The 18860-nt window shown below is 46.2% G+C and overlaps 2 protein-coding genes and 1 non-coding gene across 4 annotated transcripts in view; all 3 read left to right on the top strand.

Annotated features, from left to right (window-relative positions):
- Positions 1-440: 440 nt before the first annotated feature.
- On the top strand, positions 441-17787 carry KHDC4 (KH domain containing 4, pre-mRNA splicing factor). Of its 2 annotated transcripts, XM_021681972.1 has the most exons (14): positions 441-522; positions 981-1197; positions 5072-5200; positions 5559-5638; positions 6744-6796; positions 7072-7235; positions 7989-8200; positions 8921-8981; positions 10946-11003; positions 11243-11496; positions 13212-13385; positions 14255-14367; positions 15352-15443; positions 16486-17787. In XM_021681972.1, exons 1-14 carry the CDS (start codon positions 485-487, stop codon positions 16683-16685), a joined length of 1845 nt encoding a protein of 614 aa, XP_021537647.1. In that variant the 5' UTR covers positions 441-484; the 3' UTR covers positions 16686-17787. The 2 variants fall into 2 exon arrangements, with proteins under 2 accessions (XP_021537647.1, XP_021537648.1); XM_021681973.2 differs by lacking the exon at positions 16486-17787 and having other exon boundaries at positions 14283-14367; positions 15352-15432.
- Positions 7510-7638, top strand: LOC123325229. Its single transcript, XR_006540328.1, has one exon.
- Positions 17788-18553: 766 nt separating the features above from the next.
- RIT1 (Ras like without CAAX 1) overlaps positions 18554-18860 on the top strand; it is an 8233-nt gene continuing 7926 nt past the window's right edge. Inside the window, exons 1-2 of the mRNA XM_044916265.1 lie at positions 18554-18569; positions 18767-18814. The gene's annotated coding sequence lies outside the window, so the exon portion shown is untranslated. The remainder of the gene's footprint in view (positions 18570-18766; positions 18815-18860) is intronic.

Raw genomic sequence — 18860 nt, 5'->3', positions numbered from 1 at the left:
CACAGACGTAAAACCAGAGAAATTCTTCACATGACCTTTGGGACGAACCATTTGCCTTTTCCTAAACAGGTAACAGAAACGTGAAGCGGGCCAAGGTGGCGGGAAGGTTCTCTCCCTGGCCAGAGAACGTGGCTGGACTGGGGGGAGAAACCTGTTTAATTCCCTGACTCATGCGTATTGTCGTGTAGGCCGCTATCAGCCTGCCCACAACAAACATGGACCGCCTCGCCCCAATTCCGCCTTGATATGCGCTTCGGCAGCCATCTTTCTCAAGGGCAGGGCGCAAGCAGGAAGGTCACACCCTCCCTGTCTCAGATAACGCCAGCCGCCTTGAAATCAACAAGAGTCCAATTGGAACCGACGCTCTCACCGGAACAGCTTTTCCTCACGACCGGAAGGGGCTGTGCGTGAGGGCGTTGGGGGCGGAAGTGACGGGAAGGTGGTAGTGGGGTAGTTGGCGGGTGGTTGAGCAGAGCCGGTCGCCATGTCCGCGGGGAGCGCGGCACATCCCGGGGCCGGCGGGTAAGGCTCCGTGGGCGAGGGCATCGCAGCGCGCTCGGGGCGGAGGAGAGGCGGAGGGGCCGCTGGGAGCTGCGTCCGGGTGGGGGGGCGCTGAAGTGGGACGTGTACGCGTTGGAGGGCTGGGCTTTTGGGGAGAAAGGTGGTGAGCAGGCCTTGGGGTCCCCGAAGGAGGCCGGCAGGGATCAGGGGGAGGAGGAAAGCAGGGACTTTCGGAAGGACCAGCCAAGAGGAAGATGAAGACGAGGGCAAGTGGGAGTGAGTGGAGTGTTTCGAGAGGGAGGGTGGAGTGGAGCTGCAGCAATGATGTGTTTACGGAGGGACGGTAATGTTAATCCTGATAGGAGACTCGAGGGTGTAAAGAACGTGATTGAGGGGAAGCGGGGTGCCGAAGCGTCGTAAGGGGAGAATAATAGAAATAAAAGCTTTGGGCCCTAATATTTTCCTTTTTCTTCCTGTAGGCGCCGCAGCAAATGGGACCAGCCAGCTCCAGCCCCCCTTCTCTTCCTCCCACCGTCGGCCCCAGGTGGGGAGGTTCCCAGCAGTGGGGGAAGCCCTGGGGGCTCCGCGGCTGCTCCCTCTGGCGCCTTGGATGCCGCTGCCGCCGTGGCTGCCAAGATCAATGCCATGCTCATGGCCAAAGGGAAGCTGAAGCCGACTCAGAACGCTGCTGAGAAGGTATATGCGGTTGAAGGGACTCTGCTAATTGTAGCTTTAATAGGGGCTATTTTGTAATCCTGTCATCAATTATTTGTGTTAAGGAGAAAACAGGGTTACAGTAATTTAAAGATCACTTCGTTTTGGAATGCCTCACATGATATTTTGTCATTTGTTTTTAGAGGCAGTTTTGGTTGGTTTGATTAGATTTATGGACCAAATAGTTGATTTTGTCTTTGTTCACTCAGTTCAGCTTAACTTCTCTTGACCTAATCACGTAAAGGGACGATGTAATACGTTATTCAACAAGTGCATTTTCCCTGAAGTCAAAAGAGACGTTCAGGTAAATCAAGCGAGCTTTAAACTGTCTAATCAACTATACTAAAGAGTAGGGGCGCCTGGGTGGCTCAGTTGGTTGAGCGACTGCCTTCGGCTCAGGTCATGATCCTGGAGTCCCGGGATCGAGTCCCGCATCGGGCTCCCTGCTCGGCAGGGAGTCTGCTTCTCCCTCTCCTGCTCCCCCCTCTTGTGCTCTCTCTCTCTCTCACTCTCTCTCTCTCAAATAAATAAGTAAAATCTTAAAAAAAAAAAAAAACTATACTAAAGAGTAAATACAGTCTTCTCTATAATTAGAATCCATAGGTTTTTAATGACTGCCTACACTGTAATTGTGAAATAAAATGAATAATTTATATGTTGGTGGTTTTGCTGTTTTCACACAAATTGAGGAAATTATTTGGTCATTTTATAGAATTTCTGGTATAATTAGAATTTCACGACTAGGATGGATCTGAACTTTGAAGTCTTTAATTTATCTTGCAGTAGAAGACAAGAATCTTCGTGCAGGATAATGAGCATAGTGGCTGTTTGTATTGCTAGAATGCATGCTTTGCACTTAAAAAAATTCTTTGCAGCAATTTGATGGGATGGATTACTGTCGCCGGTTCAGAGGAGGAAAATGAGGCTCGTGAATGTGAATTGTATAAGATAAGATTTGTCACGGCGGGCACATGTCTGACTTCAGAGTCACTTCAGACAGTCAGGGGTTTAGCTTTTGCTTGAAAGCCTCTACAGTTGGAGAATTCAGTGTTCTGAATTCCCATAAGCTCAGTGCTCTGAGTGTGTTCTAAGGCAGCTCATTCCATTATAATTCTCATTTAAAAAAAGGTTCTTTTGACTTCAATTAAAAACAGCCTTCCAGTGAAGAGATGGGTTCTGTGTTTGAAAATGCAATTTGGGTTAGCGATGAATGTGTTTATTAGCATGTTTGTGACAATTATTTCCCAATGTATACGTATGTCAAAACATCCAATTGTTCACCTTAAATGTGTACAATTCTTATGTATTAGTTATAGCTCAGTAAAGCTGGGGGAGGGGCAAGATGATACAATTTTTTGTTAGTTATCTAGTGTATGAGTATAACAACAGAATGGCCGTTATCAGATGTCTGGATGTTTCAGTATTCAAGTTCTGCAGAATTGGTGGGAACTTTTAGTGAATTGGAAGTTCATTATTCATTGTATTTTTGTTTGCAAAGATTGAGTCAACTGTCCATTTCTAAGTTCTGCAAGGAAATACTAAAAGCACACTAAGGTGGAATGCTCCTTGAATATTAAAATTCTTAACACTGATGTTAATCATTTATTCATTTTTTTTCCTCTAAAAAGCAGTTGAGCACAGCAGGAGGCAACATGGTGCCAGTAGTGGCTTTAGAATCAGAATATAGGGCGCCTGGGTGGCTCAGTCGGTTAAGCGACTGCCTTTGGCTCAGGTCATGATCCCAGGGTTCTGGGATCGAGCCCCGCATCGGGCTCCCTGCTTGACGGGGAACCTGCTTCTCTCTCTCCCTCTACTGTTCCCCCTGCTTGTGCTCTCTCACTCTCTCTATCAAATAAATAAATAAAATCTTAAAAAAAAAAAAAAAAATGGTGGCTGCCTTCGGCTCAGGTCATGATCCTGGAGTCCCGGGATCGAGTCCCGCATCGGGCTCCCTGCTCAGCGGGGAGCCTGCTTCTCCCTCTGACCCTCCTCCCTCTCATGCTCTCTCTCTATCATTCTCTCTCTCTCTCAATAAATAAATAAATAAAAATCTTTAAAAAAAAAAAATCAGGGCGCCTGGGTGGCTCAGTTGGTTAAGCGACTGCCTTCAGCTCAGGTCATGATCCCAGGGTCCTGGGATCGAGCCCCACTCAGGCTCCGTGCTCAACAGGGAGCCTGCTTCTCCCTCTCCCACTCCCCCTGCTTGTGTTCCCTCTCTCGCTGTGTCTCTCTCTGTCAAATAAATAAATAAAATCTAAAAAAAAAAAAAAAATCAGAATATATGGATTTGACACCGGGATCCTCAGTTACTGGCTGTGGGGCTTAGATGCGTTGTGGGGCCTCAGTTTCCTCTTCTGATGGGGTTGGTGACACCTGTGCGGTCCACAACAGTAGTCACTAGCCACATGCAGCTTTTTAAATTAAAATTTGAATTAAAATTTAAAATTTAGCTCCTTGTCACAGTATTTGGACATGAGGCTGTGGCCGTGTTGGACGGCGAGGTAGAGAACACCTGCGTCTTCACAGGAGGTCCTGTGGGATAGCACTGATAAGTACCTTTGATGGTGGCCAATACTGAGCAGGTATTGCAGCTCTTTGCAAACAAAAATACAATGAATAATGAACAAAGATGAGATATTGTTGAGTCTATGTAGTTTGTGTACTTTGAAAAATGTATCTAATGCGGGGCAGCTGGGTGGCTCAGCCCGCTAGATGTCCGACTCTTAATTTTGGCTCAAGGCATGATCTCGCAGTCACAAGATCGAGCCCTTTGTTGGGCTCCGCACTGGGTGCAGAGTCTGCTTGAGATTCTCTCTCTCCTTCTCTCGAAAATAAGTAAATAAATCTCATTTATTTATTTATTTTAAAGATTTTTATTTATTTTTTTGACAGAGAGAGAGACAGCGAGAGAGGGAACACAAGCAGGAGGAGTGGGAGAGGGAGAAGCAGGCTCCCTGCCGAGCAGGGAGCCCGATGAGGGGCTCGATCCCAGGACCCTGGGACCATGACCTGAGGCGAAGGCAGACGCTTAACGACTGAGCCACCCAGGCGCCCCAATAAATCTCTTTTAAAAGTGTATCTAATGCGTAAAGAAGTAAACTGTGTTTTATCTTCTTTGAGCACATTTGCCGAACATTGGTCCAAGGCAACAAAGGGTTGCGGAAGGCCATCTTGGGATGAAAATTTTTTCAGATAATTCATATCCGCTATCTGGAGTTGCCTATAGTTTAAATTGGGAGAAACCAGATCAGATTTTAGGATTTTGCTTGGCGTTTCATTCATTCTCTTAGCTCTCCTTTAATGGGGAGCAATGGGTTGTCAGGTAAACTTGACCGGTTTTCCAGATCATTGCAAGGATGGGACTGGTTGCATGTGATACGTTGTGGCTGCGGTGTTGGCACAAAGATAGCGTCCAGTTCCACACATGAGGTGCGTGGGTTGCTGGACTCTGCATTGTGCTGTGGACTCTGCCCTGTATTTTACTGTACATACAGCTAGCTGGTTGAGCTGTAAAGCACCCTAACTTAGTCTTTTAATTTTCTTCCCGGAGATTGCAGCTTCTAGTCCGTAGGGTTTCTGGGATTATGCAGTCATAGAAATGCACACATGGCCTCCGTTCCAGAGAAATCTGATGATTGTCTTCAAGTAAATTGGCAACACTTGTGTCCATTTAGTGAGGTTTTGTTCGCTTGTTATTTCATCTTTGGAGAATGACCCAGGAGTGACCAAGTGTATTTGTAGGCAGGTAAAGGCAGCAATAAGGTGATGGTGGGACCTGGGTAGGGGCACTTGTAAATTGAACAGCAGAAACATACTGTTTCATCTTACAAACTTTCCAATCCAATCTCTCCTGTAGCTTCAGGCGGCTGGCAAAGGCCTAACTAGCAGTAAAAGCAAGGATGACCTGGTGGTAGCTGAGGTCGAGATCAACGATGTGCCTCTCACATGCAGGAACCTGCTGACTCGAGGGCAGACTCAGGACGAGGTGGGCAGATGTCGGGTCCCTTTGGGGAAGGTGGTGGGTGGGCACAGTCAGGAAAACAAGACCTCTAACTACAGACAGGAGTCAGGTGTTTATGAGTGGGTTTGGGTCATAATCTCCAAAGTCAGGATTGGGTTGAATTAACCGCAGAGGAACTTCTCAGTGAAGGTAAAGAAACAGATATGGGTGGATTCCCCTGGTCAGGTGAGCAAGAAACAATGGAATTGAGGTTTCAGATACAGGAGAGAACTCATTCCTATCTACTGGTATAGCGATTGAATGGGGAAAATCCATCTTTCTGCCTGCCATTGACCTCGATCAGCTGCCACATCACCTTTTTAATAGAACGTTTCCCTTTTAGATCAGCCGACTTAGTGGGGCTGCGGTGTCAACTCGAGGGAGATTCATGACCGCTGAGGAGAAGGCCAAAGTGGGACCGGGGTGTGTATGCACATCATTTGCTTTGGGGAAAGGTTGGACATGTGGCTCACATTAGTTTCATGTTTTTCATGCTTAGGAAATATGTGCAAATATTTGGTTAGTAGCTTGGTGTGTGTATATACACATGCTACGTAGTAGAATTTGGGACAGCTCAAACACGTAAGGAGTTGGGAACCGTTTTCCTTCCTGTTGCTCTGTGGATTTTTTGTTTCACAGGCAATATTTTATTGGAGGAAACAAATTATGGAAAAGTGTAAAATGAGATAATTGCTACATTTAATGTATACACTTCCAAATTTCTGTATGGGAATATTTCCCCCAACAAAAGGGTCTGTATTTTGTTGTAACCTCCCTTTTAAAAAAAAAAAAAAAACCTTTCATCAGGCTGTAAGGTTTTCTGCCGAATGATTTTGTCCCCCTATAGTTGCATCCCTCCCATGACTCAGTTTTGAGGGCAGGTAGGCATGCGATGCTTTTTGCATTGGCTTAAACTAAATATAATTAGGAAGCAAAACTTGGTCCCCACCTGAAACCAACATTTCAATTTTTTGTGTGTACTGGTTGCTGTTTTGAATTTTTTTGTCTTTAAATACTGTTATTTTTTTATCTATAGCTTTATATTAACTATGGTTTTTGATGATCTCCATTATTATAATCAAAATCGGAATCCATGCCACTTTACATTTAGAATCTAGAGTTCCCTTGGTGTGGGCCTCAGAGACATGGGCCCACAGGCCGCCATCACTTTGCTCCTTTAATTTGGATAGCCGGGAGCACAATTGCCCATAACCTGTTAGACAACCAGCAAAAAGGAATATTGTTCTCAGGCCTCAGGTTATCTCGGTTGACTAGATGCCAATATTCATGAGCCCGTAAGAACAGATTTGATCGCTGTGTGGACCAATTAACTTGAAGCAACCAGAAAAGGTTATTTATTCCCCAGCTATAAAACCGTGTTCCTAGAAATTTGCAGCAGCCATTTCCTTGTATGTAGTCCCTTTTACTTATTTGGAAACTGGAAACATTACAGATTTGATTTGGTGACCCATTTGGTTCCTTTGGTTATGACCAGTTTGGGATCATCATTTTATATTTCTCTTTATAGGGATCGTCCATTATACCTTCATGTTCAGGGCCAGACACGGGAATTAGTGGACAGTAAGTAATGGTTTGGCTCACATCCCACTTTTTGTAAAGGACAAAGTACAGGGCTGTATAGCATATGTTCGCAGAATGTTCCTGGTGGGTGTTGTAATTTGTGTATGAACTGCTTATGAGTGTGCTGGGGGTATAGAGAGGCTGAGGACCACATGTTTGGGTGTCCTGTAAAATGGATTAATATAGGGGTAATTGTGCATTGGCTGGGTCTGTCAATGGGTACTAGTCAGTTCATTCATTCCTTCGGTATATTATCTCACTCTGTTTTTCCATAGGAGCAGTAAACCGAATCAAAGAAATTATCACCAACGGGGTGGTCAAAGCTGCCACGGGGACGAGTCCAACTTTCAATGGTGCGACAGTCACTGTGTATCACCAGCCAGCGCCCATTGCACAGTTGTCTCCAGCCATTAGCCAGAAGCCTCCCTTCCAGTCAGGGGTAAGTTTAGTGGAGAGATCATTAACCGTGTTGTCATTTCTGTAAAAGTGATATGTGCCAAATAATGTGGAAAGTATGAAGGAAAATCCTGAAATCCAACCCGAGGCTTACCTGCTGATGCTATCCTATTAATGGACCATTTCGGCTTCTAAGAGGCAGTGAACATCTGAACACACGTTTGTTTACTTTGATGTATTCTAGAAAGGGCATCGATACAGATCAGAGCATGTCTACACTGTACATTTGGAAGTTCTGGTTTGATTATGTGATGGCAGCTGGAGGATTAAGAAGGCTGAGTCTGGTGAAGTAAGACTCTGCTGATACAATCCTCCTAGAAAACCGGGTGGGAGAGAGCAGCCCTCATTGGAGAACACCACAGGGCTGACTGTACGACCCAACATGCTTTGCTTGTTTCACAGAAGACTGTGCTGTAGGTTCTTAAGACTTACAGCACTCGGGGGCTGTAGGTGCACTTAGTAGTGAGTCTTTGCTTTGCACCTGGTGAGTAGGTTTTGCTGAACGGAGGAAGGTGTTAATGTTCTAGGTAGGTACATGGCCCGTGTAGTGCTCATTTAAGTTAAGCTACTTTATAAAGTTTGTTTTTATGGGCTGATGGTGGAAATTATAGGGGGTCCTCATTTTGGCAGTGATTAAAAGTATCTGGAGGATTAAAGTTTTTTGCAAAATAATTTTCAAGATTACGATTTAATTAGGTGTTGTGTGTTTAATCTGAGGTATTCTGTTTTTCTACAGATGCATTATGTTCAAGACAAATTATTCGTGGGTCTCGAGCATGCTGTGCCCACATTTAATGTCAAGGAGAAAGTAGAAGGTCCAGGCTGCTCCTATTTGCAGCACATTCAGATTGAAACCGGTGCCAAAGTCTTCCTCAGAGGCAAAGGTTCAGGTTGTATCGAGCCAGCATCTGGCCGAGAAGCTTTTGAACCTATGTATATTTACATTAGGTATGTATGGATGGCTGGGGCTGAGGACATTTGAGTGTTGTCAGCTGCTCAGTACGGGCAGGAGTGATTCAAAAGGAGTAAGAAGATAGGTTTGATAAATAGTAACATGAGGAATATAGGTCAGTACTAACAGTAATCACTTTAAGTTTCTTATTTATTCATTTGACAGAGGTAGATAGCACAAGCAGGGGGAGCCAGGAGGGAGAGGGAGAAGCAGGCTTCCCGCGGAGCAGGGAGCCCGATGCGGGGCTCGATCCCAGGACCCCGGGATCGTGACCTGAGCCGAAGGCAGATGCTTAACTGACTGAGCCACCCAGGCGCCCCCAGTAATCACTTAATAAATGGTGAATAAGAACTGTTGAATTAGGAGGTGGAATTGTCTTTTAGTATTCAGGTTCTTGGGTTTTATACAGATCTGTGACCCTGAAATGAGCTGTGTTGAGCCTAAAGGCATCTTCACCTAAAGCTATGGTGATACTAATGCATTTTACAGTTATTTTCGTGACTAAAATGTTTTTTAATACTTTAAAAGTATTTGTTTTAATGATAGTAGTTAGGGGTTAAGGGGCATATTATAAGACGTTACTTTGTGATTTTCAGAAGCTTAGATTGGTGCTATGTTGAATATGTTAAATTTGTGTATAGCATGCAAAGTGAAAGCAAAATTCTGTATCCTTTATTCTTCTCCTCTTTGACTTTTTGGTTCTTGTTTCTTTGCAGTCATCCGAAACCAGAAGGCCTGGCCGCTGCCAAGAAACTCTGTGAGAATCTCTTGCAAACAGTGAGTTACATTTGTGTGTCTGATACTCTGAAGAGCCACTGCCATTTGTCTTAGCTGTTTTCCCACCTGTATTGGTTTCCTAGGGCTGCCATATCAAAATTCCCTCACACTAGGTGACTTAAAACAACAGAAATTTATTTTCTCATGTTCAGGAAGCCAGACAGACATTCAGAATCAAAGTGTGGGCAGGGTTGGTTCCTTCTGAACGAATGCTGTGAGGGAGGATGCTCCATGCCTCTCCCGGCTTACCGGCCTTTGCATTCTTTCCCCAAACAGCAGAGCTCCATCCTCTGCTCCGTTGTCTCCTGGCCTACTCCTGTGTCTCGTCTGCCTGTCTCTCGTAAGGGTAGCAGTCCTTGCATGTAGGGCCCACCATGACCCAGAATGACTTCATGTTAACAGACTGTATCTGCAAAGGCCTGGTTTCCAAATAAGGTCAGATTCTGAGGTTCTGGGCAGACGTGAATTTTGGAACCACTACACCATTCTAGCAACTCACATTCTCCATAAGGAAGACAAACTTCTCTAGCCAGGGTCAGCTGGCATGCAGTTCTTCTTTAGGAACTATTTCAGTGTGGAATTTTGAAATCTGGTACATCAGTATAAAATCTCAATGTCGTCAGGTATTTAAATAGTACTTTCAATCTTGGCCCAGTCGTTTACCGGTGGGCATTCCAAATTTTTCTTAACAGTAGGTTTAGCTAAAGTAAGGGTAGAGCTATATTAGTTTAAAACCAGTTAACAATGCCTTTGGGCTAACTGCTTATTTGATTACCTGTTCTTTTTATTCTGTGATCTAGTAACCACACGTTAAACCAGTAGGGCCACTGGTACAGTCCTTGGCGGCAATCGCATTTGGGGGTTGCAGGTATTCAGCCTTGTGTTAGCTGGTATTTCAGGGTGCCCTTTTGGGAAGCTGTGTTCTTTGCTTTTGTGAAGTAACCTGATTTACCATCCCCTGTCTGTCTCTGCTGCCGCTTGAAGTTACTGATTCAGTGGGAATCTCATAATGAAGAACTGGATGGGGGGACATACTAACCCTGTGTCGAGCCCTGAGCTCCTTGAGGAGAAGGCCAGTAAATAAAAGAATGAATGAATTCTCAGTAGTTACACTGACGATTTAGGAATTTCCTAACCTTATTTCTGAATGATTTTGTACCTCAGAATTGAGTCTAGTTTGGGGATTTAGGCAGCTCCTGATGTCCATGCTTCTGATTCCCACATCCTGGCTTAATAATTTATAGGGTGTGCCTTATTAAAAGTAATTGATTAATGGATTTTTTTTTTTTTTAAGATTTTACTTATTTGTGAGAGGGAGAGAGAGCACAAGCAGGGGGAGTGGCAGGCAGAGGGAGAAGCAGGTCCCAGGCTGAGCAGGGAGCCCAGTGCGGGGCTCGATCCCAGTACCCTGGGGTCATGACCTTAGCCAAAGGCAGACGCTTCACCAACTGAGCCACCCAGGCACCCCAGATTTTTAAAAAATACTTATTTTTAGAGAGGGAGGGAGGGGTAGAGGGACAATCTCAAGTGGACTCCGAGCTGACTGCGAGCCTGACGCAGGGCTCGATCCCATGACCCTGAGACTACATCCCAAGCTGAGACCAAGAGTTGGACGGTCAGCCGAGTACGTCACCCAGGCGCCCCTTGATTGATGGATTTTTTTTTTAAGATTTTATTTTTAAGTAATCTCTACACCCAGTGTGGGACTTGAACTCATAACCCTGAGCTCAAAAGTCCTATGTTCTACCGACTGAGCCCGCCAGGCTCCCCGCGCCTTATTAAGATTTAGATTAAACGAGTCTAAATTTGGTTGAAATGTCAATGGAAATTTTTTTTCTTTTTTAATCAGTGGAAATATTTTTAATTCCTAGCTGCTTTGGTCCGAGAGTCGTATAGTCAGACCCTTGCAAATACTCTGTGAATTAGGACTGTCCCATATGAATTTGTTTTCCCTTCTCTTGCAGGTTCATGCTGAATATTCTAGATTTGTGAATCAGATTAATACTGCTGTACCTTTACCAGGTGTGTATGTCTTGAAGTGTTCAAGAAGAAGAAGAGTGTTGTTAGTGATATTTATGTGTAAAGTAGGGTGTTTAGGGCTAGGCCGTGCCAGGGCACTAAGAGTGTTCCCTTCGACTTAACGGTAATTTGGAAAGCCATTCGTCCCTCAGTGTTTTTCTTCCCTAGAGATTAAGTTAATATTCAGCCAAACTGTCTCCTTTTGCTACAGCTGATTGGACGCTTTTTTTCTTCCCCCTCAGGCTATACACAACCCTCTGCCATAAGTAGTGTCCCTCCTCAGCCACCATATTATCCAGCCAATGGCTATCAGTCTGGTTACCCTGTTGTTCCCCCTCCTCAGCAGCCAGCTCAGCCTCCCTACGGAGCACCAAGCGTAGTGCCCCCAGCTGTCCCCTTGGCACCTGGAGTCTTGCCAGCGCTACCCACTGGAGTCCCACCTGTGCCGACCCAGTACCCGCTGACGCAGGTGCAGCCTCCGGCCGGCACTGCACAGGTAGGACGCCAGGCGCGGGGCGGGCCCCGCTGACCTCGGGGGAGCTGCCGGGCAGACGCGGCAGCACCTGCAGGAAGAAAGCGTGTCGTTCCGCGTAACGCGAGGTCTTCTGTTCTGTTCCTCCGGTGTCACCGCTCCCAAGCTACCCGGATGCTCTGGGGCAGCGTGTACACGTGTGTGTGCGTCCCGAAGTCCCTGGCTCCGTGTCCCGAGTCTTTCCACCAAGTGGTCGTTTAAAAGAGGAGTCAGGAAGCTTGCTCTGCAGTGCCAGGTGGCAGATAGGCTAGACCCTGCGGGCCACGCGGGCTCTGTCACACCCGCTGCCCTCCGTCGCTGGGCGTGCACCGCGGCAGCCCAGGACGGTGCGGAACGACCGCGCGGGGCGGGGCCCTGAGAACGCTGGATGTCCCGAAGTGGGTGATGAGCCGCAGTCGTGGGCCGTCGCTCGCCTGCCCCTGCCTCAAGGAGAAGGCGGCTGGCCTACATGCCTCTCCATGATTGGAACTGAGTCACTAATCTTCAGAAGAAATGCACCATATGCAGGGGTTCTGGGCCGAGGGGTACATGAACTTTGCCAGCTTAAGGATTAGAAATGTTCTTGTGTGTTTCTCAAGTTACATAAGAAACTAGAATTTTAGGAAAGGGTAGGTAGCGAGCTCATCCAGATGGATGATGTCCACCCCTTCTCTGAGGCAGGGGAGAGGCTAGTGAGCCCAGGGAGATGGTGGGCTCTTCTCTGTGGGCCTCTCACAGTGTACCCGTGTGAGGGGTGCGCAGCCCTGCACCATGGCCCTGCCCCCGACTGGTGGGCTGGGAGCACTGAAGGGGGCTGTACGGTGTGAAACAACAGAAGACTTTCCCTAAATTCTGGTTGTGACCCCTCGTCCTGATTACTTTCCTTGTAAGGTTTGGCAGAGCCGTAGGTCTCCAGCTCTGAGCCACGTTGCTTTGTGACCAGAAAGGAGTACGACCGAGTTGGCCCTTAGGGTTGGGCTTTAGACAGAGGCTGCCAGGGTTCCTCATGCTTTCCTGCGATTGAGCTGTGCGATCCTGGGATGTGACTCAGCCCATCCAGGCTTTGGTTTCCTTCTAGAAAATGGGCATAATGGTGGTATTTCAGAGGTTGCAAAGATTAAGTGAGATGACCCAAGCATTCAGTAGGTATTAGCCATTCATTTAATAAGAGTTGTCCTTTGAGAAGTGCTTGTTTTCTCTGATACATCCTGGATCGGTCCTTATTCCTTTCTGGAACAATCTCTTACAACATTGGACAGACTCCCTCTTGCTGTAACAACTTATCCCTAGAAGTGGCAGATGAACTTGCCTTTGCCACAAGCATTAGCAGCCTTTATAATCCAGAAAGAGCTAATCACATTGATGAGAGGGGTCTAAACTGGAGAATGTTCTTGCTTGATAACTTGTGAACTCAGTGAGCGGCTGGAATTTTGATTTGTCGGTCATGTTTGCCCAAGTGCACAGCAGGCTGCTCCTGAGAGTTCAGAGCCCCGGAGGAATCGTCAGTTCCGCATTTCCCTCCCGTGAAGGGGGGAAGGCTAGGCTCTCCTGACACCAAATGATCCAGGAGGGAAGCTAAGGACCAGAGAGACAGGATTTCTCGGACACGCGTGAATTGTTACAGTCTGCTGTGTTACTGTTTTCCTTATTAAGTGGCTGGACATTCTCCCACCTTTTCCCTTCATTTGTTTTGGTCCCAGAGTCCGATGAGTGGGCCTTTTATTCCTGCTGCTCCTGTCAAAACTGCCTTGCCTGCCGGCCCCCAGCCCCAGCCCCCACCCCCGCCCCCACTCCCAGCTCAACCCCAGGCACAGAAGAGGCGATTCACAGAAGAGCTGCCAGATGAACGAGAATCTGGACTTCTTGGATACCAGGTTAAATGAAATACTCTTATTTTGCTCATCTCATCTTACCATATCCTTCCTCTAAAGAAAGATAAATTCACGTCTATGTTAACCGTTCTCCCAATACTAGGTTTTTGTTTTCTGGAATCCATTTAGATTAGGTTTTTTCCCTTGGGGGATTAGTTTAAAGCAAGAGTGACTCCGTTTGGGTGGGTTGGTGTTTGGGATCAGTGTAGGAAAATACAAAGCTCCACGTGGAGAGAGGTCGAGAGCTCTATGACTCGTACCTAGAAGGAGTTCTGTAGAATTCTGCACTTCCTCCTGAAAGCCTCAGATAGTTCTCACTTCCGTTCTACCTACCAGCATATGGTTTGTACTTTAACCTTGGCTCTCAATTTACTGTTCTTCTTCCGCGTAAAAGAGAGCACAGTTACTTTCTCCAGTCCCCACCGCCCACAGCAAAAGCTGGGCAGAAATGTAGTGATTCTGGGCATACACGGTATATAAGTAGGCGTTCCAAGTAAAGAGTTTTTTAAAATGTTTTTTAAATGTGAAGTTTTAAAATAAATAAATAAATGTGTAGTTTTGGCGCCATTTTGTTTTATCAGGAGAAGCACCTTTACTCTTTGCCAGAGCCCTTGAAATGTTCTTTGAAACAAACTCTGAAGCATTTTTATAGTTTATAAGAGGATAGTTGAAAACAGATACATGTAGCATGACCAAGTCCTACAGAGAAAGATCACGTCTCCTCCAGCTGTGGTTATGTTCCAAATCCCAGAGGGCTATGTAGTGAGCTTACTGCAACCAGAAAGGCGAGGCACTTGACAGTTACATTAAGGAGCTAAAGTCAATGCAGCAGTTGTAGATTTGCTAATGCCACTGTATTTTTCTGCTCATAGCATGGACCCATTCATATGACTAATTTAGGTACAGGCTTCTCCAGTCAGAATGAGATTGAAGGTGCAGGATCGAAGCCGGCAAGTTCCTCAGGCAAAGAGCGAGAGAGGGACAGGTAAGTTAGTTGGAGCATAATTACATGAATGTATTCAGATGTCATTGGTTTACACCATTAGTGTGAATAACGACCGTTGCTATGGGCTTCCGTGTTCTAAAACTGTAATGAAGGGGCACCTGGGTGGCTCAGTCTGTTGAACATCCGACTCTTGATCTCAGCCCAGGTCTTGATCTCAGGGTCGTGAGTTCACTCCTCGCATTGGGCTGCATGCTGGGCGTGGAACCTACATTAAAAAAAAATAATCGATCAAAGTGTAATGAAATCCTTTGGCTCAAATAAACTTTTTTTTTTTTTTTTTTTTTATAACTGCTGCACTATGCTGCCCCTTTCAGTCTTGAGGCAGTTACCCTGGGCTTTGAGTCATTCAGTTCTTGCTTATCAGGCATCTTCCTCTACTTCACTGTCCGCATCTTGGCCATTTTCCTAAGCGTAGGCAGTGACTGGAGTCTTACACAAGCTGTGTTTGCTACTTAGAATCCTAGAATATTGGGGCTCCTGGGTGGCTCAGTCGGTTGAACATCTGCCTTTGGCTCGGGTCATGATCCCGGGATCCTGGGATCAAGCCCGGCATCAGGCTCCCTGCTCATTGGGGAGTCTGCTGCTCCCTCTTCCTCCGGGGGGAGAGGGCTCCCCCCGGCCCATGTTCTCTCTCTGTCTCAAGTAAATGTTTATTAAAAAAAAAAAAAAAAATTCCTAGACTATTATTCTAGAATATTATGGACTAAGGTACTTGAACGGGGGGGCCCAGCTGCCATCCCTCTCCTGTGTGGTTCTTTGAGCCTTCCTAGGACGGGACTAGCCTCCCACAGCAGTGTTCTACTTTTGGCCTGGCCCGGCTAACAGCTTGGCACCTTACAACCTGCTAGTAGCTCGAAGGGGGGCTCAGGTGGAAAGGGTGGAGGTGAACGGTTGACTGTCTGCTGGAGAAGGTACAATTGATTGGATCTGTCTGAAAGGCTGTCATGGTTTTTCTTCTAACAGGCAGTTGATGCCTCCACCAGCCTTCCCAGTGACTGGAATGAAAGCAGAGTCTGATGACAGGAATGGGTCTGGGGCTGGAGCAGGGGGCCACGGTGAGTGACGTGGAGCTGGGGACACGCGGGCAGCTAAGACTGGTCCTAAGTTACTAGTTTTCTGACCTGATACTCATTCAGGTGGCACTCAGTCAGCTGTTTAATCCAACTTCTAATATCTACAGGCTAAGGAGGATATCTTTTTCTTTTTTTAAATAAGGCAGCATATAGTTACATGGACTTTTATTTTCAATCGAAGTGTGTCTAGAAAAGTCAACTTATATTTTATACATAGCATCATTAAAACCCTAGGAAATACTAATGATTGGTAGGTTGTTTCAAAATTTTGTTGCCTTTGTTGTCTGAATACCTGGAGGTAATCTGATAAAGACTTAAGGGTTGATATTTCGGGATGCCCGGCTGGCTCAGTTGGAGCCTTCGACTCTTGATCTCGGGTCATGAGTTCAAGCCCCATGTTGGGCGTAGAGCCTACTTTAAAAAAAGATTGATTTTTCTTTGTATTGGGAGCTGAGCTGCATCTCTCCTCATAGTTCTTTTGGTTATGAATGGTCAGCCTGTGGCTGTTAAAAAAGTGTTGCCTCCTAGTATCCCAGAATTTAGAGGAATACGGGATCACTTGTTCTTTGCCTGTAGTCCTAATAAAAATGAACAGAAGAAAATACATTTTTTTCTTTTCTTAACTTCTTTTCTTTTAACTCTTTAAAAGGTGAAATATCAGCCTCCAGAGACTCCCTTGCTAACTTTCCTTTTTTTTCTTTTTTTTTTTTTTTTTTTTTTTTGTGTTTCTTTTTTCTTTCTCTGTTTTCTTACATGGTTCTGGTGGATTCACATTTGCTGATGCTGGTGCTGTTTTTCGTGTGATCTTCAACGTTTTTGGGTGACCATTGACCCTGTGACCTCAAAATGGTGTCCAACTAACCACTTACAATTAACATCTTTTTTTTATTAACGAATTTATGGTATTATCTTTTTTTTTTTTTTTTTTTTTTTTTGGGGGGGGGGGGGGTTGGGGTTTTTTTTTTTTTTTTTTTTTTTTTGTCTTGGTGGGGGATGGGGTTGGGGTTGTTTTTCTCTATTCTAGATTATCCAGTCAAGAAGATGAAAACTGCAGAGAAGGGATTCGGGTTGGTGGCTTATGCTGCAGATTCATCTGATGAAGAGGAGGAGCACGGGGGTCATAAAAATGCAAGTAGTTTTCCACAGGGCTGGAGTTTGGGGTATCAGTACCCTTCGTCACAACCACGAGCTAAACAGCAGATGCCATTCTGGATGGCCCCGTAGGAAACAGTGGAACAGAGCTTTGACCCTTGGTGACTCTCTTTAGCAATAATGCATGCATTTGATTTAATAAGACTCTGGGGCCTGTGTTGGGAACCATCATGGACCTTTGCAGAAGTTAGAGATGCAATGTCCCCTCTCTTAAAGGGGCTTCATTCTTTTTTAAACATCCTTGTTTCTGCAGTGGCATAGTATCTGTTAAAATTTACTTAGAATCACAAATTTGTCTCAGAAGCTTTTTAACAGTTGGTGAAATGTGCTTGTTCAACAGAGCATCCCAACAGGGTCATTCCAGTATACATTTGACCTGCCCAGCCTTTTCCACATGAATGGCCACTATTCTGACAAAAAGAAAGTTTTATTTGTATTTTACTACTGTTTGGTCAATTTTGCTGACAACTGGTCACAAAGACTTACTATTTATTAGTGGGGAGTTGATTTTAAGACCATCCTTCCCTTTCGGCACCTTTAAATCTAAGAACAGTTCATCCCTATTTCATTTTTGCATTCTTTTCTGTTTTGGAAAATGCAGTTTTACTAATTTAAAGGTGTTGGATATAACTGGATCCTGAGTAGGAAAATGAAGGGTTTTTGGTTTTTTTCTTCATTATGTCTTTTTATTGGGATGATCCAAAGCTGGCACCTTCAGGCACTCTTGTCCCAGAAAGCCATTGCAGCTTTTATTGCCCTTCTAATAAGCTCCATGTCTTCAGCTGGGTCCGAGAAAACCGCTTGATCAAAAGCTGGTCAGAACTCATCACAGAAACGAAACACAGTGGTCTGTCTCTCCGAACTGGTTGCAGCTAAAATAGAGAGATGTGACTGCTCACAATAGGATGGATGGTGGACTTAGTGACTGAAATTGCAACTTGTCCTTTTTCTTGGCATTACAGGTTTTGCCAAAAGAACTTTTTTGTATCAAATATTGATGTGTGAAAGAAGGAGCTAGTCTGCTGAACCAGGAGTAGTTTGAGATTCTGAACTGTCATTTTTGCACATTTGAATACTTTGCAGGCTGGCTTTGTATAATAAACATATTCTCTGGTTTCCTATATGTTGTAAATATTTAGACCATAATTTCATTATAAATAAATGTATAAATATTGCTTGTGGTTTCTCTTCTCTTTTCCACAACCCATCCATACACTAAGATTTATAAACTTCTGATAAGCATAACGAAATTAGAACCCACCAGAAGAGTAAATACATGGGTCCAGAAGTTTGCATATAGTTGCTAAGAGTTTATGACTGTCCACAGTAGACCCTTCAAAGTCCCGATGAAAACCTGGAGGGTAACTCTGGTGGGCTCCCTCCATTCCCGTACATGAGGCGTCCTTTACTGAACACGGTTAGTGAGGGAGTGAAATACATTAATTCACAAATTATTCTTGGGAAAGCATTCTTAAAGAGGCTGGGTAGAAGCTGAATCAGCCTTTTCCCAGGGCCAACTCCTGCTAGTACCTGCGTGTCCTCCCCAAGGCAGGTGAAGGGGAGTGGTGGTGCCCAGGCGGAAGCTCAGGTGTCTCCAAAATCCTCCATTCCGCTGGGGGAAGTACATTATTTTACAACAAAACAGGCCGGCTTTTCGAGTCTCCTTTCTGCGCGTGGAGTCCGGACCTCCCTGCGGTTAGAGCCCCGGTACCGTAGCTGCATCTGCGCTATCTCAGGGGGGATTTGGGTTCCCATATTCGCATGTGGATTACTTTGGGCCCCACTCGGGTTTTGTCACAAACGACACCCAGCCCCCGTAAGTGCGCGCCCGTGGCACGGCTCGCGCATGCGCACGCCGGCGAGCCGGGTTCTCCGAGGGGCGGGGCCAGGCGCGCGTCACGCGGCCCCGCCCCCCCGCGGTGGCGCCATCTTCCCCGGCCACGGGAGGGGTCACAGGTCAGCGCCGGAGCCTCGCGTGGGGCGGGCGGGTGGGCGAGCTGGAGATCCGCGCGGCGCGGGGCGGGGGTGGGGCGGGCACGCGCGGAGGGCCCGGGGGCCTGGGGGGCCGCCTCCTGGGCTCTCTGCCGGCGCCCTGGTCTGAGGAGGAACCCTGAGTTGTTTTGCCGCTTTTGTTTTTCTTCTGGAAACGGCAGTACCTGGGAACGCTGTGCGGTGTCGCCGGCCGGACCGCCCGGGGAAAGGTGAGGAGGCGCCGGGCCGGTGGTGGGGGTCGGGGGCCGGGGGCGC

This window comes from Neomonachus schauinslandi, chromosome 6 (assembly GCF_002201575.2).
Source record: "Neomonachus schauinslandi chromosome 6, ASM220157v2, whole genome shotgun sequence".
NCBI lineage: Eukaryota > Metazoa > Chordata > Mammalia > Carnivora > Phocidae > Neomonachus > Neomonachus schauinslandi.
The sequence above is the reverse complement of the archived record's forward strand: the minus strand, read 5'-3'. Positions and strand labels throughout refer to the sequence as shown.

Excerpts from the sequence above, each read along its gene's own strand:
- KHDC4 (XM_021681972.1), top strand. The coding sequence starts at position 485 with ATGTCCGCGGGGAGCGCGGCACATCCCGGGGCCGGCGG. Across the intron at positions 5,639-6,743 it reads AAGGCCAAAGTGGGACCGGG|GGATCGTCCATTATACCTTC; the intron begins GTGTGTATGCAC and ends TTCTCTTTATAG. Across the intron at positions 15,444-16,485 it reads GGCTGGAGCAGGGGGCCACG|ATTATCCAGTCAAGAAGATG; the intron begins GTGAGTGACGTG and ends TCTCTATTCTAG.